General features: G+C 34.2%; 1 protein-coding gene across 3 annotated transcripts in view; it reads right to left on the bottom strand.

The window, feature by feature from the left end:
- Col4a5 (collagen type IV alpha 5 chain) overlaps nucleotides 1-25158 on the bottom strand; it is a 375874-nt gene that overhangs the window by 173695 nt on the left and 177021 nt on the right. For all 3 annotated transcript variants that reach the window (XM_087196749.1, XM_087196750.1, XM_087196751.1), the window contains 2 exons: nucleotides 13333-13422; nucleotides 5949-5993 (listed from right to left, as the gene is read on the bottom strand). In XM_087196749.1, coding sequence (XP_087052875.1) covers nucleotides 5949-5993; nucleotides 13333-13422 — 135 coding nt within the window. The remainder of the gene's footprint in view (nucleotides 1-5948; nucleotides 5994-13332; nucleotides 13423-25158) is intronic.

Raw genomic sequence — 25158 nt, 5'->3', positions numbered from 1 at the left:
CCAGATTTCTCAACAGACATTCAAAAGGCCGGGGTGGGGGGTGGGGGGTGGGATGCTTTATTTTAAGCCCTGAAAGAAAATAATTGCCAACCCAGATTACTATACTAGTATCCTGTCCTTCAAAAATAAAGGAGAAGTAAAGACCTTCCAAGATAAGTGAAAACTAAAGAAATTCGTGACTACTGATTCAGCATTGAAGAAAGTACTTTAGGGGAATCTTAAACACAGAAGAAGTCACAAGGATGGGACCCAGGGAAGGAATAAACCATAGTGGGAGAGCAGATAAACAAAATGAATATCAAGAATGAACCAAACACTAGAAAAACAACAAAATGATAGGAATTAGTACATATCTTTCAGTAATAACGCTTAATGGTAAAGTTCTTAATTATCCAATTAAAAGACATAGATGGGCAGATTTGTATCAAAAAATAAGACTTAATTGTATGTTGCCTAACACAAACACTCCTCACCTATAAAAATATACACAGACTGAAAGGATGAAAATGATACTCCAAGCAGCTTACTAATTTGATATGATTCCATTTGTTCATTCTCAGTATTATTTCTTATGCCATTGGGGTTCTGTTCCAAAAGTCCTTGCCAGTGCCTATGTCTTCAAGAGTTGTAGCTTTTTTATCTTCCAGTAGATTAAGTGTTTCTGTTTTAACACTTAGTTTGTTGATCCATTTTCATTTTAGTTTAGTACATGGTGAGATATATGGGTCTAGGTAGATTCAATCTTCTGCATGTGGATATCCAGTTTCCTCAGCACCATAGCTTAGAGATTATCTTTCACGGAGTGCATATTTTTGGCCCCTTTGTCAAAGATTAAATAGCTATATGCATTTCTGTTTCTTCTACTCTATTCCATTGATTCACATGCCGGTTTTTGTGTCAGCACCTTGCTGTTTTAATTACTGTAGCTCTATAGTGTATATAACTTCAAGTCTGGGATTGTAATGCCACCTGCTTTGCATTTGTTACCAAGGACTATTCTGAGTCTCTTGTTCCATATGAATTTAGGATTGTTTTCATTAGATCTGTGAGGAATGCGGTTGGTATTTTGATTGAGATTGCATTAAATTTCTATATCAGTTTTGGAAACATAGCCATTTTGATTATATCGGTTCTGCCCATCTAGGAACAGTGGATATCTTTCCATTTCCTCCTTGATTTTCTTTCTCAGTGTGATGTAATTTTCATTGCAGAGGTCATTCACTTCCTTGGTTAGGGTAATTCCTAAGTAATTTTTTTGTATGAGACTGTGAAGGATATTGTTTTCCTAATTTCTTTTTCAGTAAGTTCATTACGAGTGCATAGGAATGCATGTGTGTGTGCGTGTGTGTGTGCGTGTGTGTGTGTGTTTTGTATCCTGGTACATTGCTGAATGTGGTTATTAATTCTTGGACTCTTGGTGGAGGTTTTTTTGGGTCTTGAAGTAAAGGATTACATAATCTGCAAATAATGATTACTTTGACTTTGTCCTTTCCTATATGTATCCATTTTGTGTCTTTCTCTTGCTTGATTGCTCTCGCTAATGATTCAAAGACTATGTTAAACAGGAGTGGTGATAGTGGACACACTTGTCTTGTTCCTGATTTTAGAGAGAAGGCTTGTAGCCTTTCCCCATTTAATATGATGTTGGCAGTAGGTCAAGTTTTAGTCTGTGAATTTCTTTTTGTATTAAATGTGTTTCTTGTTATAGCACAACACTGGATTTTGTTTCTTGGTCCACTCTGCTAATATGTGTCTTTTGACTGGCAGATTGAGACCATTTGCATTCATAGCTATAATTGACAGGTATTGACTTATTTCTGTCATTTTATTTACCTGTTGCTGCTTTGCTTCCTTTCCCTTCTTTGTAATTGCGATCTCATTCACTCCATTGGACATTTTGACATCATTCACTTTTCGTCTCTTTCTAGGATATCCTTGACAATATTTTTTGAGTATTGGTTTGGTGGTCATGAATTTATTTAAGTGATATTTATCATGGAAGTATTTTATCTCTCCATCAATTTTGAAAGATAATTTTTCAGGATATAATAGTCTGGTTTGGAAGTTGTTTTCTTTTAGAGATTTAAACACTTCATTCCAAGATCTCCTTGCCTTTAAGGTTTGTCGTGAGAAGTCTGTTGTAATTCTGATGGGTTTTCCTTTATAGGTAGTTTACTATTATTCTTTAGCAGCCTTTAAGATTCTGCTCTCACGTTGGATTTGTGATATTTTAATTGCTATGTAGTATTGAGTGTTTTTTTTCTGATCATAGCTATTTGGGGTTTTATATGCCTCACTTATCTGTATGTTAAATTCCTTTTCCACATTTGGAAAATTTTCCATTATTTTTGTAAACAGGTGTTTTATGTCCTTTGTGCTGTCTTCTGATTTTTTATTAATTCCAATTAGCTATGTTAGTCTTCTTTGGGGCATCCAGTGGCTGTTGGATCCATTTTTCATGTTCTCATGTTGTTTTTAAGTATCTTTCATTAGCTGATCATTGACCACAGCTCTATCCTCTAGATATGACACTCTATCTTCATACTGGTCACTTCTGCTATCCATACTTTCAATCATATTTCTTATCTCCTGTATTTCTGTTTGGAACTTTTTTATGGACTCTCATTTATTTCTATGCTGACCATTCATATTTTAAATTCCTTTCTTTAGCTCCTCTAGATTATTATTAATGTCTTCTCTACACTCACTGATGATTTGTTTCATTAGAGTCATTACCTGATTATTTATAATTTCTTTAAATTCACCAATCACTTTATTGAACTGTTTTACCTCCATTGATATCCTTTCAGACCTTTCTGCCGTGTGTGTGGCTTATGATTTCTTTTCCTCAATGCCCCCAAACTGGTTTTGGGGGAGTTGACAGTTTTGAGGGGCATTTTGTTGCCCTGTCTTTTCATGTTTCTATTTTTTGTTTGTTTGTTTTTTGTGCTACAGTTTGTTGCTTCTTTGGCCCACTGCCTGGTTCTTCAGGAATGAGCCCCAGTATTATTTATGACTCCCCAGGCAATCCAGATATTGGCATACAGTGAAAACCAATTTCCAGCAACAACTATGTCACCTTGACTATATTAGTGAAGTTAATGATGACACTGGCATCAAATATCAACTGGGTACTGACAAATCCTAAGAAACATGCATGAACTGCCCTTAACCAGAGCTAAGAGATCTATGATTTTATTGAAGACACTTAAGCTGCCGAGATACTGACCGAAAGTAATTTAGGTCACTTATTTCTGCTAGATTTAGACAATGGTGCAAGAGCTCAAGCGTACCACTGGACTAAATGCCATCTAATTCAGGTTCACTCCCTCTGATGATTATGTCCACCCAACCTGGCCTTCCAAAGTAGAATACAGGTTCCAGAATCTTCTTGGCTTGAGTCCGAGCCTCCCAGGGGATCCCAAGATAACCCTGTTTAGCTCTCACCCTTTCCAAGCCTGTCTCCCAAGGCTGTCTCACCCGGTCTCTGTGGAAAGGTAATATTTCAGTGCCTGAGTATAACTCTTCTACTGGGTATTGGACTTGTCTTCAATCGGTCAGTCTTATGGTGTCACCTATGCTGTCCAATGCTGTGGAGAACCCAGAAGCAGAGCTGGCTAGGATTCGGTGATTTGGCCGCTTTCCTCCTGTCTCCCTTGAAGTCCTGCAAGGCCTGGGGTGGCATCAAGAGATGGCAGCAGTGGGGTGTGCAAGCCCTCTCTCTTCCTGCCTCCTGCATGGGTCATGACAGCCCTGTGGCTGGCAGTAGCCTTTGAACTAAGAATTTTGAGTTTCTTCTCTGTCACTGCCTACACCACTCTAATAACAAACCAGATAAGAAATAAGTAATTGAAAGTTATATAGAGAACAGAATGTTTTTAATGTTCATGTAAGATTTGCATATCTACTAAATTTTTGTACATAAAAGGTTTGAAATGTTGGGTTGTTTTTAGTAAGGGAAACTTATTAATCTACAAAGACAAAATATCAGAGATAAAGGGACCCTAGATATTATGTTGTTTAAGTCTCTAACATACGAAGAAACTGAGGCTCAGAAAAGTTAGTATGCTCTCTGGAAAGACTAGTAGTACTTTAAACTATAGTTTTCTCTTAATTAAATAAAACACTGTGTCAGTTGTATGTCAACCTAAAAGGTTCTGAGAAAAAATATACTAAATGTGTATTTCAGTTTTGAGATGCATCTTCATTTTTCAGAGTTTTAAAAATTGAAAAATCATGTATGTTAGATTTGAGGAAATGTTGCATTCTTCCAAATGTAGTTGTTCTTTAATGAAGTGGCTCAGACTAGACTTATTCTCTTCAAGGTACACAAAAATGTATAATATTTATATATGATACAAGGGAAGGCTACACAGTTTGAAGTGGTCAGCCCTCTGAACTTCAGCAGGTCAAGATGATCACAATGCCTGGAAAGTTTTAGTTTAAATCAATTATATGATACAGATTTTTATGAAACAGGCAAACTGTCAAAATGTAGCACTTTCATATTTTTTAACTATCAGCTACTTTTAACTTATATGTGTTTAAACAGACATCAGATTTATAGAAATGACTGTCAAATTACTAAAGAAAGTCTACTTGTAGATATATACCATCTCTTAAATTTAGCTTCTGAAAGACTTTTTCTTGTTACATGTCAATACGGTATTTCCCAGTTGTCTTATGTTTCATTTGCTTTTTTTTTTTCTTTTGAGACAGGGTCTCACTATGATATGAGGTGAGGCTGGCCCTGAACTCACCATGTATCCTAGGCTGGCCTCAAACTTGCCAAGATCCTCCTGCCTTACCCCCCCCCCCCGAGTGCTGTGATTAAAGGCGTGCAACACCACAACTGGCCCCATTTGCTTTTTTTTTTTTTTTGGTATTAAATTCTTTTATTGGTACATTGTAGGTATACAACACAATTACATTTCTCATTGGGAATTGTACCTTTATATAATGCATCTTGGTTCTTATTTTTTCCCCATTCCTAGCCCTCCCTTCACGCCCTCCACCCTTCCCTATTTACAAAGACTTTATTTCCATTTGTTCCATTTCTCAGCATTTTTTCCTTTCCCTTCTTTCCTTTCTCCTGCCCCTCCCACTACCCCTACCCCTTTGGACCTTTTCTTCCTATTTTACATTATCGATTATTCATTCTAATCATTGGTACATTTTAGGTATACAATATAATGACATTCATCATTGGAAATTTGCACCTTTACATAGTCTCTCTTGGTTCTTATTTTTCACCCTTGCCCAGCCCTCCCTTTAACCCCTCCAGTCCTCCCTATTTACAAAGATTTTGGTCCTATTTTTCCATTTTCTCATATTAATGCCATTCTCTTCTATCCTTTCCCCTAGCCCTCCCACTTCCTTCCCCTTTGCCCCTTTTCTTCCTATTTCACATGACCTATTATACATTTAGTCCTTATTTACACTTTCAGTTTCTCACACCAGAGAAACTATTGGGTATTTACACATGTGTGTCCTATTTATTTCACTTAAGAGTATCGCCTCAATGTGCATCCACTTAGCTATAAATGTCTCTAATTTCTCATTTTTTATGGCTGAGTAGTACTCCATTTTATTAAAAAACCACATTTTCTTGATCCAGTCTCCAGTTGATGGGCATTTGGGCTGTTTCCAAGTTTTAGCTATCACAAACTGTGCTGCTATGAACATGGGTGCACATATATCACTGTGGTATGATTCTTTTAATTCTTTGGGGAAGATCCCCAGCAGTGGAATAGCTGGGTCAAATGGGACCTCTAGTCCTGGTTCTTTGAGGTATCTCCATACTGATTTCCACAGTGGTTGCACCAGTCTACACCCCCACCAGCAGTGGAGCAGGGTTCCTCTTTCCCCACAGCCCTGCCAGCATTTGTTATTGGTTTTTTATCTGTTTCCACTAACAAAACTTCTGATATATAGTAAATATTGCTTACTCTGATTCCTTTTGGTCCCAGTGGTCCTGGAATTCCGACATCACCCTGAAAAATACAATACACTCAAGTTTTTTCCTTCAAAAAAACCCCCCTTAAATAACTAATTTTTTGTGGTGAGACTTGAATTTTTGTAAACTTTTGTGAAGATGAGAAATATAAACACCCAAGTAAGAAGCATTTATTATTGAGAATAAGAGTACTGAGATACTTACATGACCAAAAATAAGAAAGTCTTTTATTTAATGAAAAGAAAATTGTTGACATGTAGAAGAAATTTTACTTTTTTTTTTTGTACCAGGGATCGAACTCAGGATCTTGCACTTGCGAGGCAGGCTCAGCACCACTGATCTAAATCCCCGGCCTGAAACTTTACATTTATAAATTATGAACCATGGAAGAAAACAAAAATGAGATTAAAGTATAGATACTTCTCAAAACATTTATGCATGAACAAAGTAAGTCTGGACAGTTTCCATATAATCTCAATCTGCTTGCCATGCTGGTAATAAACAGCATCACTCCAATACACAAATACGTGCAGTTCTTGAATTCGCTGTTTTGAACCTTTCCTTTGTTTTATAAGGCATTTTCTATTGGCAGAATTTAAGTAGGACTAGAAAGAACCATAAAATTTTCTTTCCAGCTTCTGCTGTCAACTCCATGGAAAGAAAGCTACCTATATGTGTCTGTTAATTTATTACATTTCTAGTCACAACAGAATTACTGAAATGTTTAAATTTTGTCCATCTTAGTAACTGGTTTTTTTAAAAAAAATGAATAAAGAAAATCTAATTCTGTTCCATGTAATGTAACATATTTACAAGTTCTAGAAATAAACATATGGCTGTCTTTCGAGGGGGAGGGGTGGTCATTATTCTCCTTACCACATTTTACTTTCAAAAGTTTAATAATATGCTAGTTCCACAAAAAAATGTATTTCTAAGGAGATTAAAGTACACCAGATTCTACTGTAAAACTTTTGTTCAATGAATACTTAGATGCCTTCTCACTAAAGTGAGAAATAAAACAAGGATGCTTCAATGTTGTATTGGTTATACTAATAAGCACGGTTATGTAAGAGAAAAAATTAGAGGAATCATCATTAGAAAGATGGGACTGGAGGTGTCATGCAGTGGTACAAAATATGCCGAACATGTGCAAGGCCTGTGGTTTCGTGCCCCACAACATATTAAAAATAAAAATAAACGTTAGAAAAGATGAAGCAATAATACCACTATTTGCAAAGTTATATAATTGTATGCCTGGAAAAAAAACCCAAGATAATTAAAGAAAAACTATTGAAATGAATAGGATAATTCAATAAGATAACTGTATAAAAACCGATCCCTGGTACCAAAAGAAAGAAAAAAAGAAAAATCCAATATTAATAAATCAATATTTTTTCATTCTTTTTTGTTTGAGACACAGTCTTGCTATGTCATCCAGGCTGGCCTCAAATTCCAGGGTTCTATTAATAATTTTCTTATCTCAACAGCTATCAGTTTGAAGACATAATTTTAAAAATCCAATTTCTAAAAGCAAAACAATAAATTAGAGATAATAAATATACAAGATTTACAAGAAGAAAAGTTCAAAACACTTCTGAGGTTCACAAGAGATCTGAATAAATGAAAGGGTGTCTCATGTTATTGAATAATTAAATATAATATATAAAAGTAAATTCTAAACAACTTTATAAATTTGATATAATAAAAACAGAAATATTGAGTTTTTTAACTAGACAGTGGTTTAAAGTTCATATGGAAAAATAAATAAGCAAAAATATTGAAAAAAAATCTAAAAAAAACAGAGCATTATGGGGACAGTACCCATGTCAGATATAAAAATACAGCATAAGGTTTCAATAAGTAAAACAGCTTGGTTTTCATATTTCGTTAAGCTGACCATTAGAAGAGCATTGGAAAATTCAGGAAAAAAATTCATATATTCATGTGAATTTAGCATACAGTAGTCTCCTCTTATCAGAGGAAGATATATTCCAAGACCCCTAGTGGGTACCTGAAACTGTAGATGGTCCCAAATCCTACGTATATAATAGTTTTTTCTTATGGATGAATACCTATGATAAAACTTAACATATAAATTAAGACATTAGCAATAGGCAATAATAAAATGGAACAATTATAACAATATATCATAATAAAAGTTATTTAAAATTTAGGAACCGCTAATTTCTACAATTTTCCATTTAATATTTTCAGACAATGATTGATTTAAGTAATTGAAAATGTGGAAAGTGAAAAAAGATAAGAAAATAATGTACAGTAAAAGTGGCACTGCAAATCAATGGGGAAAATGATATTGTGAGACTATATGGGAAAAAAAGGTGGATCTCAAATGACAAGGTATATACCAGGAAAAATTCTGCATGAGAAAAACAAGCATATAAAAAATGCAAGCATTAACATACTGGAAGAAAATATTTGAGAGTTATATAATCTCATAAAAGGAAAGCTGTTTCTACTCAAAATCCACAAGATTTTGAAAAACAGACCCATGAAATGCACACACATACATGCACACACCAAGGAAAAACAAATGACAAACTAGGGGAAAGTAATGCAAATCACAGTGTAGCCAAAGAGCCAATGAGATAAATTCTATAATATATAATATAAAGTATGATTAAAAAAATAGTGAACGTTGTCTTTAGTTGTGCTATCGTGGGTGCCTCAATTTGCTGAATCAATTCAAAATATTTTACCTTTTGTGGTCATTTTGATTTTTCAGGAGATCCACAAGTCACAAGAGTGCCAGATCTACCGAACAGGGTGGATGGTGACACACTGTAACGTTTCTACAAGCCTGTCTTTTTACTGGATGGCATTCATCAATGCCATTCACCCTATTTTTTAATCACACCTTGTACAGACATTCATGAAAGAAATCTTTCAGAACTGCTTTAAAAGTGCCAAGAACAATGTGAAATGTGTGTTTGAAGTAAGGGGGAATATTTTGAGGGGGCCTAATGGCAATGTTTTAACAATTTTTAAAAATTCAAAAATTAACCACATATTTTGATCACCCCTTGTAGCTCAGTGAAATATGAAAATATCAAAAACTTGGTAGGTAATGGACAAATTATATAAATATACAGGTCAGAGACAAGACAAATGTTTCTCAGACCTATAAAAAGCAATTTCTCCCTCAAAAAGATAAATGTAAACTAAAAAGTATATTGAAATATTACTTTCCTATCATATTGGCAAAAATCCAAAAGTTTTGTAATAGTATTGGTGAAGCTATAGTGAAACTGATTCGATCTTCTTGTGCATTTCTGAACCAAGGCTAAATTATATAAATTTGGGAAGGGCAGTTTGGCAAGTTTTATAAAGATGTATACATATCTGACTTCTAGCAAGTTATTTACAGTTAATCACTTATTGGTGAAAAGATATCTAATCAAAGTTATACATTTTACCATGTCTGTTTGTAGTTGTAAAGAATTGAAAACTACCTAAATAATCATCAACAGGGGACTGCTTGCTAAACTATGGTTTATATACACAATAAAATACATTGAAGTTAGGAAAAGTACTGAGAAAGTTCTGTGTATATGCATATCTGCAATTAAGTTAAAGAAAGGCAAACATAATATGTTACTATTTTATAAAGAGGGGTAAAATATGAGTATGTGACTCGGGGACTGATGCACACTGGTACAAAGAAGATTATTTTCACTGTGTAACTTCTTACATTAATTTACCTTAAATAAATTGCATGTATTGCCTATCAAAACCTGTTTTATTGTTAAAAAGAAATCCTTTGTGAAATTATGTAAGTACATAAATATTTATATATATATATGTTTCATATATCTTCACTTTCATAAATAGAAATGTACCATTAAATAATAACCCTACACAATTTTCACTTAGTATACATATCAACATATACACATATACCAGAATACACAACCATATAAAAAGTACATATTCAGGTATTCTGGGAAATATGAAGTCATACTGGATATAGAAGTACAAAGTGTTTTAAATTTAGAATACTAAAAGCTTATAAAGCAGTTTACCTTCTCACTCTATAGATACTGAAATGGAATCACACCAAATGATTGGATTTATTTCTAAACTTAAACCACATACAAGAACATCTTTACAAAGTATCATATAATTGTAGAGTAGCCCCAGTTTATACTAAATTATTTCAAAAGAATTCTGATGTAGTTAACTTTTAATATAATTTGAATCTTTATTAAAACTTATCCCTAAATAATAGTGGTGTGCAAATAACTCAGCCAGCAATCCCAGATAAATGCAAGATGCAATTAATATAACTTTTTCTATGATTCAACTAAATTTCTATTCCAAAGCACTCACTTCCATAACATAGCTGAAATTTAAACTTAGTCAATTGGAGTGCCCACCTCATTTTCACAAAACTGTACCTTAAGTTTTGGAAAGCTTATGTAGTTCCAGTGTGTTAAGGGGCAGAATAGTCTGATTCAAGCTAAAATTCACTGAAATATCATAAAAATTTATATGAATTTTTGCTGAGTTAGTGCTCAGTTGCATTTACTTGACACTCAGACTGCTCTGAAGTACTTCTGCACCACTCCTGGGTGCACAAGAATCATTCTGCTGCTCTTGCTCTTGTTGTGTTATTAGACACATGAAATTCAGTTGAATGGCCATCTACTAAAATTCTATGCAAACATTTAGGATCTTGGTGTCTGCTCAGTGTTCAAGTTCTACTAAGCAAATTTAGCACAGGTCCCACCTGCTTTTGAATCTATCAAAACTAGCTTCTCCTCAAGATGATGGTCAGTATTCTCCCAAAATCTAAACTCTGACATAGTTAAATGTTAAAAGAAAATAATGCATTTAATTTGATTTTCTTCCTTTGTTGAAAGGGCCACATGGTGAGTTATCTTTTTGATATTTTTAATACTGCAATGATATGATGTGCCATCATTATATAAAATAATAAAATTAGAAAAAAGGGGGTTTAAAGCCAATTTTCTTTTACAGGTACATGGACAGAACTGGCCCTTTCATACATTACTTCACCAGTCTACCTAATACAGATGGAAAAGGGCACTGAGCCAAAAGAGCCATTAAAAACAAAAAGAAACTTCTCTCAATCTTAAACTTCACCATTCTTTCTTCTCATTCCTTATCTTAATATGTATATAAAGATGCTTTCCTTGATCATAGTACAGGACAGACTGCCCATATTGCAATTAATGATTCCCCCATCTAATAGGATGAGAACACTTTGGGATCCAAGAGCCTGGATATGGGGTTGGAAGGTATGAATCTAACTTCTCTTCTCTCTCCACAGAATAGCCTGTGTGACCGCTTCCTTGCCAAATTCATTGATTTGCCTCTCCCAGGTAGTCATCACCACCCTGAATTTGACAAAACTGCTGGATAATTCACTCACTACCCAACACCATAAGTAAGTATATTGATTGCTATGCAGCTGAGTATTATATATGGATAATTTTCTAATTGTGGACCATTTTTGTTCCTTGGGTACCCAAACTGTATTACTTTGGACCTAATTTGTTGTCACAGTTGGACTCAGACACCACAGCAACAAAATTCCCTCTCAGATGACAAACGTCTCTTGTCCAAAATGGAAGCAACCGAAACATCTGAGAAAAAGGATATGGAGTATGGCATTTTGCTGTTTTGATCTGTTATGTAATACACCAATTTCTCTCAAGAGCTCTACCTATCAGGAGGGTCTGGCTGGTTGACCCCCAAGATAATCAATGACATACATTCCCAGAACTGTGTATATCCCCATTGCAATATTAATTTTGTAAAACTTAGACCTTTATTATTCCTACTAATGGAATATGCCTATATAGTATATTGATAAAAGATTCTCAAATACTCAAAGCATTCCTTCTTATTAAGCATTTCACACTGCATAGTGTAAGACAGGGACTCCAAAACCAGATAAACTCTGGTTACTCAGAAGAATTTCTAGGTGGCATTACAGACTCTCATAGGTATGCTCCCAGGCAATGTTTCCATGGTCAGTCCTTCACTTAGAGAAGGTGATGCTGGACATGTCCTTGACCATTGCTAAGGATATTAATGACTTTACTTCAGCTTTGGGAGCATAACAGACTAGTCTAAATTCATTGGCTCAGGTAGTGGTAACCATTTAGTATGCAACCTAACCTCCTGCTGGTCAAAAAAGGAGGGGTTCCTTTGATTGCCAGCACCTCATGTTGCACCTAGGTCACTAAAAGTGAAAAACGAAAGTAGTCCTGCATAACACTTAAGAAAAAAAAAAGGCTTCCTGGCCCTCAAAGGTAAATCATCTGGGCTAGAGGACATTTACTCTTGGCTTGACAATAGTTGGGGAGCATGGTAATCATTCAATCTTCCAAACAGATGTGGCATCCTACTTGGAATATTTTAAAATCATTGTGGTCTCAGACTGACAGACCAGTTTTCTACATAACCCTTTAAAGTCCCACCCACTCAGACCCATGATAGGGAAGCTTATGTTTCTCATTCAGGTCTTGAAAAATCAAGTGATACAATTAAGTATGGGTCTTTTTAAAACAACTTTATGTGGTTTTTTTCAAGCCCAACCAAAGGCCTCATGGGGGACGGCTGCCTTCTCCACACCAAATTTGGTGTACAGATAATACACTGCAGTCTCTGAAGGGAGCAGCTGTCAAGGACTCACTCAGGCTCCCTGGGCTGGCTGTGCTTTATGCTGATAGAGTTTATCCAGGGCCATTGGTGGAGACTTTTGTATGGGAAGGGGAGCCCTGAAGATACATTTTCTGCGCTCTGACTCAGTACTTCTCCACTCCTAACCCTTCTCCCTTCTCCCACCCTGCCACAGGTCTATACCACTGCAGGAGTTTTTTCTTGATGTTCTGATCTCTCCCAACAGGGAAAGGATTCCTAACCTCTGTGCTGATCCCTCTGACCATTGCTGTGCCATGGGAGGAAAATGGAACAGTGAGGGAGTTGGTACTTTCTCTGGTTTTACTTCTTTGTTATAATATTGCAGCGAATGAGTAATGTTACTTTCACTGTGTCTTGCTGTCTTAATCAGCTACACTGACGTCGGGCAGCCCTGCTATGTCCAAATCAGCAAAGCTTGTGACAGAACTGAATTTTTGTTAAAGCTCTCAATAACCATATACAATTAATAGCATTTTCTAAAACAGTGTAAATACAGCAGTAACTTAAATTACAAAAAATCCAACAATTAAAAAAAATCCAACAATTTAGACTCCCCACTATTCCATTGTTTGATGTAAATATTAGTTTCTTACTGTAGTTCTACTTTATAGTTGATTTGACACCTAGTCTCACATTTAAAATGGCTCAATTCCTCTGGTATTACTGGTTGGCAACATTACTCGTACCTTTTGACCTGGAGGCCCTGGAGGCCCTTCTGGACCTGGAAATCCAGGCAAACCTGAATGGCCCTCCAAACCTGGAAATCCTCTCTCTCCCTGCAAATGAACAAGAATGAAAGGTAAGATCATTAGTAAATTTTCAAGCATAAGCATGGCTGAGATTCAAAAAGAACAAATGATTACATAGATAAAACTAACTTAATTTAATAATAGTAAATTCACAGTACCTACTAATGTGAGGAAATCTATAAGATATGAGCAAAACACCAAAAACCATCCCAACTTTATATCATATATAGTAATCCATTCTCTTTCTTTCCTGTGAAACTAAAAAAGTATATCAGATATGAAATGAGGTATAAACATACTAACATCAAATTTAAGAAGAAAGATGGCAATAAAACCAGGAAACCAGGTCTGTAAGGTTTACGAGACATAAGTATAGGATAAGTTTGAAGAAGGGTAAAAGCAAACCCTCGGAAAAGCTTCCAGATTTGCTGTGTCATAAAAGAGTTGCAGAGTTATTCAGAATGGAAATTTGTTGGCTGGTAGGATTAAATTAGCCAGAAAAACTTTGAAAATATAAAAATTGTATAACTTTTTCTTATTTTAAAATTAATATAAAAAAGAATACATGCTCACTGTAGAAAACAAAGCTATATAAAGAAAACTTCCAGTAATTTCTTTACTCAGAATAATTAGTTGAATTATAACTTCAGTTTCAATTCTGACCACAGTACTTAATACCAGCACAGGAGGGCTGACTGCCTAGCAGAGAGGGCCCACCATCTTATCAGAAACTATACAACACAGTTGCCTGATGTTAACATCTGTAAAGCCAGAAAACTGGAGACAGCTGAGACAGCCTAAATACTATTTAGATTGACACATTAGGGCTAGTTAAATTGCATAAAGCCAGTCATCAAAAGGGTGTGAACTCCAGCCCTGGATTGGGAGGTCAATCACATAAAGAGAATTCTTTAACATGAAGTTTAAGAACCTTGAAGGCTCAAGGCTCCTTGGCACATGCTTTCAACTAGAGGACTACGAACAATGCTCTACTTTCCTAAAGCTTGAAGCCAAATCTTATTCTGTAAACCCTCCTGTCAGATCTTACAGCGACAGCCCAGGCAGCACCTGAGAAAGAGAAAGCATTGATACCTACAAGACGCCTGACTAAAGGGGCAATAAAGGCACATATACCTTCTAGAGGTGAAGGCACAATATACCATTATTCCTATCCCCAAACTGTGTGTGTGTGCGCGCGCACGTGCACATGTGTGCTTGCATTGTAAGTACTAAGTTTAGTCTAAAGAACTTACATAATATTGTATCGAAGAATTTCTTATGTTGAATCATCTTATAACCTAAAAAATATAAGCCCTTTGAAAAGACTTTTTCTGGTCAGTTTCCATTTACTAGTTCAAAGCCAATGAATCAAATGTTGACTAATTATCAATAGGTTGAAACACTCCTGTGGCTTTGACAGTAATTATTATTGACATGTAACTGTAGGTATATATTTTCTGTTTTCTAGAAATGTATCCCTTTGTTCTTATACTTAGTTATAAAATTATAATAATTTAATTTTCATTAACTTCAACTCAATTATTTTAACAGAAATAGGACAAGAAGAGAAAATTAAATGTTTGAAAATTTTTAGAGCTGGATTGCCTCAAATCATCACATAGTCCATTACTGACAAACAGTAGTAAAAATCAGATTGCGAGTTCCAGTCAAAAAGAAAACAAGAGGGGCCGGGGATTTAGCTCAGTGGTTCCGGCGCCTGCCTCGCAAGCACAAGGCCCCGAGTTCAAACCCCGGTACCAAAAAAAAAAAAGAAAAGAAAAAAGAAAAGAAGAGGAAAAATTTTTCAAGTTCCAGTAGATTTCCATAAGTGGCAAACATTTTGGGATCTCAGCTGGTATTCAGAGCACACCTCTGCCAAAACTTGAGAACAATAATTGAAGAAAGCTGTATTTTCTCAGAAACAAAACTGCTATCTGAGCCACAGATAAGAGAGAAATAAACTAGGGATTGAAAGTAGAGGATGCTAAAAACCTTAACTGTGCTGATATTAATAAAACCTTATACCTACAAATGTTATATCCTGGAATCTCCTCACCTTATAATCAATCAGTGTGGTTCTATCTGACTGAGCAGTATCATAGTATGGAAGATATAAGGGCAGCTACTGGACAGTAGCAAAGAAGAATTGAAAGAATAATCCTGATACTTTCAAAGGTAGAAGATTTAATAGAGTAGAAACTATACAAGCCTTGTGCAAAGAAGATTTGAGGGTAGGATCCTCCACCTAAACCCTAATGCAGGTGGTGGGGAAGGCTGATACAGGTTGCATGCCTAAATTTTACTACCTTTCATTAGATGCTCATTTAATCCTTACAATTGCTCTAGGTTTTACTGTAAATTGCTAACTCACACAGAAAAAATGATATGGTATGTATATATCTGGAGGTCAGACTTTTAAAAAAATCGTTCTTATTTTTCTTTGTGGAATAATATGCTTCTTCTTCCTTTGCCTGTCCCTTAAATATAGGTATTGCTCTAGATGCCTTTTTTGACCTTTTTTCTCTTTCCCTAGGAAATCTCAAATATCAATTTTTTTCTTAAAGCTAATCTCTCATAAACAACTGTCTTAAACATATCTCAGACATTTAAAACTCAAAAGCAATAATAACAGGTAACCTGTACTGAGTGTTTTCTGTGTGTCAGAGGTTATTCTACTTTCCTCATTTTATCTTAATACTCTTGATGACAAGATGAGGTAGATAAAATTATTATAATTTATGTATGAAACATCATGACAAAGAGAAGTATTGTAATTTTTCTAAGAGCAAACCATAAAAAATTCATTTTCTACCATGTTTGCTCTTCAAGGATATAACACAACTCAGCTGCCCTACTCAGAAGTTTGTATTAATCTTAACTCCACCCTCTCCATTACCCCTTCATCTCATCAATCAAGTCTACTTCAGTCTTGGGTTCTTAGGCTCCAACAGAACAAATACTCAGTAATGAATGAAATTCCTTAATGGATTACTCAAAAAATTTAAGAAATTTTTTTGTTCAAAATTCTGAAACAAAATGACTTAGGGTTGGGAGAAATTATACAAAGGTGACAGTTTATGATAAAGCTAACTTCTTTTCTTTTTTTTTTTTTGCACTTTATTAAATTCTTTTATTGGTACATTGTAGGTATACAACACAATTACATTTCTCATTGGGAATTGTACCTTTACATAATGCATCTTGGTTCTTATTTTTTCCCCATTCCTAGCCCTCCCTTCACCCCCTTCACCCTTCCCTATTGACAAAGACTTTATTTCCATTTTTTCCATTTCTCATCATTTTTCCGTTCCCTTCTTTCTTTTCCCCTGCCCCTCCCACTACCCCTACCCCTTTGGACCTTTTCTTCCTATTTTACATTATCGATTATTCATTCTAATCATTGGTACATTTTAGGTATACAATATAATGACATTCATCATTGGAAATTTGCACCTTTACATAGTCTCTCTTGGTTCTTATTTTTCACCCTTGCCCAGCCCTCCCTTCAACCCCTCCAGTCCTCCCTATTTACAAAGATTTTGGTCCTACTTTTCCATTTTCTCATATTAATCCCATTCCCTTCTATCCTTTCCCCTAGCCCTCCCACTTCCTTCCCCTTTGCCCCTTTTCTTCCTATTTCACATTACCTATTATACATTTAGTCCATATTTACACTTTCACTTTCTCACACCAGAGAAACTATTTAGTAGTTACACATGTGTGTCCTATTTATTTCACTTAAGAGTATCGCCTCAATGTGCATCCACTTAGCTATAAATGTCTCTAATTTCTCATTTTTTATGGCTGAGTAGTACTCCATTTTATTAAAAAAAAAACAAACCACATTTTCTTGATCCAGTCTCCAGGTGATGGGCATTTGGGCTGTTTCCAAGTTTTAGCTATTACAAACTGCACTGCTGTGAACATGGGTGCACATATATCACTGTGGTATGATTCTTTTAATTCTTTGGGGAAGATCCCCAGCAGTGCAATAGCGGGGTCAAATGGGACTTCCAGTCCTAGTTCTTTGAGGTCTCTCCATACTGATTTCCACAGTGGTTGCACCAGTCTACACTCCCACCAGCAGTGGAGCAGGGTTCCTCTTTCCCCACAGCCCTGGCAGCATTTGTTATTGGTTGATTTCATGATAGCAGCCATTCTTTCTGGAGTGAAGTGGAATCTCAGCCTTGTTTTCATTTGCATCTCTCGAATGACCAGTGATGTTGAACATTTTTTCATGTATTTATTTGCTATTTCTACTTCTTTGTCTGAGAAATGTCTGTTCACTACAGAGGCCCATTTTCGGATTGGGTCTTTAAATTTGGGAGGTCCGATCTTTATAAGTTCTTTATAGATTCGAGATAGTAGACCTTTGTCTGAGGAAGAGCAGGTGAAGATATTTTCCCACATTGTGGGGTGTCTCTTCACACTGCTGGTGGTTTCTCTTGTTGTGCAGATGCCTTTTAATAAGAAGAGATCCCACTTGTTGATTGTTTGTGCTAGTTCACAGGCAACTAAGGTTTTGTTCATAAAAGCTTTTCCTACACCGATGTCTTCAAGGGTTCTACCTAATCTCTGTTCCAACTGGTTAATATTTAGATCTTTAATCTATTTTGATTTTAGTTTAGTGCATGGTGAGAGATATAGGTCTAGTTTTAATCTTTGGCAAGTTGAAGCCCAATTTTTTCAGCACCATTTATTAAAGAGGCTATCTTTCCTCCAGTGAGGGTGTTTGGCTCCTTTGTCAAAGATGAGATGGCTGAGTGTGTCTGCCATTGTTTCTGCATCTTCTAATCTGTTCCACTGGTCCTCAGGTCTGTTTCTTTGCCAGTGCCATGCTGTTTTGATCACAGTAGCTTTGTAGTAGAGTTGCAGGTTGGGGATTGTGATACCCCCTGCCATGTCTCTGTTACCTAGAATTGCTTTTGCTATTCTGGGTCTCTTCTTGTTCCAAATGAATTTTTGGATTGTTTTCTCAAGGTCCATGAAGTATGCTGCTGGGATCTCAATTGGAATTGGATTAAATCTATATAGCAGTTTTGGAAGTATGGCCATTTTCACTATATTAATCCTTCCTACCCAGGAGCAGGGGATGTCTGTCCATTTTCTGATATCATCTTCAATCTCTCTTGTCAGAGTGCTATAGTTTTCAGAGAAGAGGTCTTTGATTTCTTTTGTTAGGTTGATTCCTAGGTATTTCAGTTTTCTGGATGCTATTGTGAAAGGAATTATTTGCCCTATTTCTCTCTCAGTGAGTCTGTCATTTGAGGAAAGCTATTGATTTTTGTGTGTTGACCTTGTAACCAGCTACTTTACTGAATTTGGTTATTAAGTCTAGAAGGCTAACTTATTTTCCATAAGCTTATGTTAAGAAAAACAAGACTAATTGCTGAAAATCAGTACACTAATTGCTGAAAATCAGTCCCTAGAATGTGAGTTAAAGACACCCATAAAATGTTACCACTTTATAAGAAAGGGACTTATAATTACAATAAAAAAGTTTCATGAGAATAAAAATACATGCTAAGAATAGCTTTTCGAGGAAGATATAAAATCAACAAGAAAATTACTACATTTTTAGGTATTGAAAAATTGAAGACTACTACAGTAAAAATTGAGATTAAATTAATTGTGTTATAATACTATAATATGTGTAAATTATATATGATCATATAGGTAATCCAAGTCCTTTAATGAATAAATGAAAATAATAATTTAATTACGTAACACAATTTTGTCTTCTTTGGTTTAATTTCCTTTTTGTTTTTATAACTATATAACAAATAAATAGTTGATGTAATATAATTAGGAAAATAAGATCTTTAAGCAGCCATCAAAATGAAAATATGTAGGTAAGAAGATCTAAATCTTTAGCTTTCAACAGAACCACTTGAAGAGCCTGTAAAAACACAAATCATCAGACTCCATGATCAGTTAGTTTGATAAAGTAAGTTGTGGACCCTAGAATCTATATTTCTAAACACATCCTAGTAAATGTTAGTGCCACCATATAGAGGAGAACACTATTTGACTGTGACATGTCAATAACTGGACAACTTCTTCTCATAAGGACTCTGGTAAGTTCTGCTTGTTTTTAGCAGTAAGCATGTGGACACATTCTTGCAGTGTAATCTAGATGTTTTATTATTTCTATATTAAACTGACAGTTAAAAGCAGCTTTAGTGAAGAAAAATTAACAATATAATAAATTACACATATGTAAGGTCTACAATTTAAAAAGTTTTACACACATACACCAGTGAAATCATCTCCACAACCAAAATAAATATGAGCACTCACAAAAGTTTCCATGTACTCATTATCTTCCTCATGCCTCTATCCCATCTCCTGCCAACCCCTTTCCAGGCAATGATTGACCTGCTTTCTGTCATTATAGATTTATTTGCATTTCTAGAATTTTATCTAAATCTAATCATGTAGACTGAATTTTTTGTCTAACTTAGCACTCAGTATAATTACTTTGAGATTCAAACATGTTGATGTGGGTATCAACAGTTAATTTGATTTTATTGCTAAGTAGTATTCTATTGTATAGATAGATATACAATAGATATGCAATGTTTTGATTCATTGCAGTTGGGTTGTTTCTAGTTTATGGTTACTACAAATAAAACTACCATAAATACACGTTCTATATAGACATCCTTCATTTTTTATGAATAAATGCCTAGGAATCGACAGGGTCATATAAGATGTATGATTGACTTTTAAAGATTGCCAAATTGTTTTCCAAAGAGTCTGTAATGTTTTACATTTGCACCAGCAATCTATAATAGCTCAAGTTGCTCCACATCCTCACTTATACTTGGTGTGGATTAATTTAATATTTTATATTCTAACAGAATTATGGTGGTATCTCATTGTGGTTTTATTTTGCATTTCCATAATTAATAATGTTGTGCATCTTTTCAAGTATTTACTTGTCATCCTTATATCTGTTTCTATGAAGGGTCTTTAAATCTCTTGCCAACATTTTTTCTAATTTAGTTTTACTTGAGGTTGTTTATTTTATTAGATATTTATAGAGATCTTTAAAAATCTTGCATACAAGATAACAGATATGAGAATTGTAAATATTTTCCCATACTACAGCTATCTTTTCATTTATTATCTTAACATTTTAGAGGACAATGATTTCTTAATTTTGATGAAATACAATTTAGCAATATTTTCTTTTTGGATCATAAATATATGTCTAACTCAAGGTCATAAAGATTTTCTCTTCTATTTCCTTGTTAAAGATGTATAGATTTAGATTTTATATTTAGGTGTATGATCTATTTTGAATTAATTTTTATATACAGTGAAAGCTGAATCAAAGTCCATTTTTTGTTCATATGAGTATGCTATTTCCCAGGACAATTTGTTAAAAAAAAACTACCCTTTCTCCACTGAATTGTCTTTGCACTTTTGTCAAAACTCAGTTCACCATACATCTGTGAGTCTCTACCATTATATTTATCTATGTAATATGTCTGTTGTTTGGCTGACAACTCTATCTTGTTTACTGTGGTCTTAACTAAGTCTTGGAATAGTATATCATAAGTCCTCCAATTTTATCCTACTTTGTAAAAGCTGTATTAGCATTATATGTGAATTTTGAAATCTGTTTGTTAATTTCTACAAAACAGATTTTTTTTTTTTTTTGCTTGTGGTACTGAGGATTGAACCCAGTGTCTTTGTACTGAGCTACATCTCCAGCCCTTTTAAAATGTTTTGAAATGTTAAGAGAGGGTCTCATTAAGTCACAGAGTTACCTAGGCTGGATTCAAACTTGTAATTCTCCTACCTTACCCTCCCAGAGTGCTGGGATTATGAGCATACACCGCCATGCCCAGCTCAGAATAGAATTTTGATTGAGGCTGCCTTGAATCTATAGATAAACTGGTGGATATTGGCAACTTAATAATACTGAATCACCCAGTCCATGAATGTGATATGTACTTCCATTTTTTCGGGTTGTCTTTTATTTCTGTCAGCAATATTTGTGTAATTTTCAGTGAATACGTCTCATACACTTTTATCGGATTTATTTCTAAGGATTTTAAATTCTTATGATATTGTAAAAGTAGTAATATAATTCTAATTTCTTATTTTTCATAGTTTTACTATACAGATACAATTAATTTTCATTCATTAATCTTAGTTTATTTATTTTATTTACCCTGTGAGCTTTCTAAACGCAGCTATAAGTTTTAGGAGTATTTTGGAAGATGTCCATAGAATTTTCTGCATTAAAAAAACATGTTAACAACATCAAAAAAAGGACAGTTTTATTTCTCCCTTTTCAGTTTGGACACTTTTTCCTTTTTTTTTCTTCCTTGTCTTACTATAAAAGCATATCAAATAATTGGTGAAAGCAGAAATGTTCCTCAGTTTAGGAGAAAAGAACTCTTTTCCCACTGAGTGTACTTTTAGCTGTATGGTTTAAGTAGATGACCCTTAAGATCGAGGAAATTTCTTGTACTCTTACTTTGGTGAGAATTTTTAAAATCAGGAATGGATTGAACTTTGTTAAATGCATTCTCTGTATCTATTGTTGTAAATATACATTTTATTTATTTTTAAAAATGTTTTTAATATTTTAACATGGCGACTTACAATGCTTTATTTTTAAATACTAAACCAAACACATATTCCTGTTATGAAGCTCACTTAGTCATAATGTGTTGTCCACCTTTTATGTCATTTCATATCATATAATTTGCTAAAATTTTAAGAATTTCTGCATCTATGTTCATGAAGCAAACTTATGTGTAGTTTTCTGGTTTTCATTTTCTTTTGATAGTGCTTAGATTGAACTCAGAGCCTTTGCACTGAACTACTTTCCCAGACCTTTTTATTATTACCATTTTAAAAATCCTGAGATAGGGTCTTGCTAAGTCACTAAATTGCTAGGGCTGGCCAATACTCCTGCCTCAGCCTCCTAGAGTGCTGAGATTACAGGCATGTGCTACCATCCCCAACACTTATTCTATTTTTGTACTTTTATCTTTGTATGTCTTTGGAATCAGGGATATGATTGCTTTATAAAATTATATGAGGAGAATTTCCTGTCCCTCTACTTTTTGAATGAAATTATGCAAGATAGACATTATCTCTTAAATAAGTGTTTCATAGAATTTATCAGTGAAATCTCTGTAGCTGGAACTTTTTAGAAGAATTGACAAAACAATTGCCTTAGTAGAAACATTGCTATTCATATTTTGGTTTTTAAATTATTTTACTTATTCATCCATTTAGTAGTCTTGCTTTTGGTAATGTTTGCTTCTCAGTAAATGTTTCCATTTCACCTAAACTGTCACATTTATTGTTGTAAAGGTACTAATAATATTTCTTTACTAATGTTTTATTGTCTTTAGAACCATTTCTAATACTGGTAATTTGTGCTTACTCTGTATTTCCTTATCAGTCATGCTATCAATTTATTAATTAATAAATTTTGTCTGTGCAAGTTTTTCAGTTGTTTGGTTTCTAGCACATATATTTTTCTTTTCACATATGTTTCCTTCTTTCTCTTAATTGAATTTGCCTGTCCTTTTCTAGCTAATGAAGTGGGAAACTTCAAGAACTAATTTTAATCTTTCCTCTTTTATAACATAGACATTTAAAGCTACTTCTCATTTAAGCCCTGCTTTCACATCATCCCAGTTTTCAGCTGTTGCTTTTAATCAATATGCTAGAAATATTTTCTAAGTTTCTTTGTGATTTTCTCCTTCAGTTATTAGAATGATGCTGTCTAATTTCCATATAATTTAAGATATTCTACATATCTCATTGCTATTGATTTCCTTTATGTTTTATATTTTATGAAAAAAATGAAATTTCATAATAAAATAATAAGAGTAACAAGAGTTAGTACACTGTGTATCATTACATTCAAAGTAGTTATTAAGAGTACAAGACATAGACAAAGAAGATTCTCTTTCACAGAGAAGAAACATGCAGATAATAGCACAAAACTTTCTTTTCAATGACGTCAGAGAAACCAATAGTATAAATATAACAAATTAGCATATATATTAAAAATTGTTATTGATTTCTTACTCATTACATTATAGAGATTATACACTAATGTTTCTGATGATTTAGTATTCATAGGGTCTCATTTTGTGACCCATCGTATAGTTCATCTTGGTATACATTTGCTATTCCCTTGAAGAAAACCTGCACTCTGTAGTTGTTGGATGTAGGATTCTTTATATGTCAATATTGTCTATGATGTTAACAATGAGATTCAGTTCATCTATGCCTCTACTGACATTTTTTCCTTGTTTGTTCAATGACCGAGATAAGAGTAATAGAATCTACCACTACAATTGTGAATTTGCCTATCCCTTTAATTTTTTCATATTTGGCTTCATGTGTTTTGGACTTCTGTTCTTATGATTATTAAATAGTCTTTTGTGGTAAATAAAGGGAGAAAAGATATATCTTTTTATATCACATATACATGAACATATAATCACATATACATCATTTCGAGTGCTTTTCATTTCACACTACTATCTAGTCCCTTTAACCTGAATAAATTTCTATTTATTTTCATGCAGTTAAGTTGACTTCTCTGTATCTTTCAAAATATCTTAATTTTGCCTTTGTTTTTGAAGTATATTTTCACTGTATGATAATTATTTGCAGATTTTTTTCAACTTCTAATAATACTTTTGCAGTTGTACATCATCCAATCTTTCTAGTGAGAAGCCTATCACTATTCATATAATTGTTCCACTGTATTAAGGTGAATTTTTCCTCTAGCTTTCAAGATTTTATTTTAATATCTTTTTTCAGTAATTCTACTATGATGAAACTCTATGTATAATTTTCTTTGTTTTTCTCTTGTTAAGTTCTGTTGAACTTCTTATATCTCTGAATTTGTATTTTTCAACTATTGTGGGGAACTCTTGCCATTATTACTGCACCATTATTATTTCTATTCCCCTGCCATTTCTCTCTTATCCTTATGGTACTCTATTTACATTTATTTCATACTATTTAATATTGTAATGCAGCTGGGGATGTAGCTCAGTGGCACCAGACCTTCCTGGCAAGTCCAAGGTCCTGAGTTCAATCCCCAGTACCGAAAAAAAAATATTGTTATGAAGTCATTGAGATCCTATTCATTATTTTTTCCCTCTGTGTTCCTCAGATTAGATCATTTTTTTGTAATTTAAATTTTTAAGTCCACAGATCATTTCTTCTATCATCTCAATTCTGCTCTTAAGCCCACCTGATGAACTCTTTTTTCTTTTTCTGTTTTTCAAATTCTTTTTTTATAGATAGTTTTCAGTACTGTTGTAATTCCTTACCCGTTAACTTATAAGTAAATTTTCTTTAACTCAGAAAATATATTCATCTTATCTGTTTTAAGTCTTTGTTTAAAGTACTAACGTCTATGTTATTTGAGGTGGCAGTGGGGTATCTGGGGATCCAACCCAAAACCCTGAGCATGGTAATCATGCACTCTACCACTGAGGCAAACCTCCAGGCTTGTATTATTTTAGATTTGGTTTTCCTTGGTTGGTCTTTTTCATGACTTTAGGTCACTTTTTTTTTTTTGGTACCAGGGATCGAACTCGGGTCCTTGTGTTTGCAAGGCAAGTGGCGGAACCACTGAGCTAAATCCCCGGCCAAGATCACTTTTAATAGGCAAGCTTTTATTTTTTTACAAATGATAAAAATTTAATTTTCTATCATTAGAATTCTAAGTTCTAGACTATACAAGACTTATTAAAAGCCCAT

The sequence above is a fragment of the Heterocephalus glaber genome, unplaced genomic scaffold, assembly GCF_053883595.1.
Source record: "Heterocephalus glaber isolate CG9 unplaced genomic scaffold, H.glaber_assembly_v1.0 deba00001613, whole genome shotgun sequence".
In the NCBI taxonomy this organism is placed as follows: domain Eukaryota; kingdom Metazoa; phylum Chordata; class Mammalia; order Rodentia; family Bathyergidae; genus Heterocephalus; species Heterocephalus glaber.
Note: the sequence above shows the minus strand (reverse complement) of the source record. Positions and strands in the feature narration are given on the sequence as shown.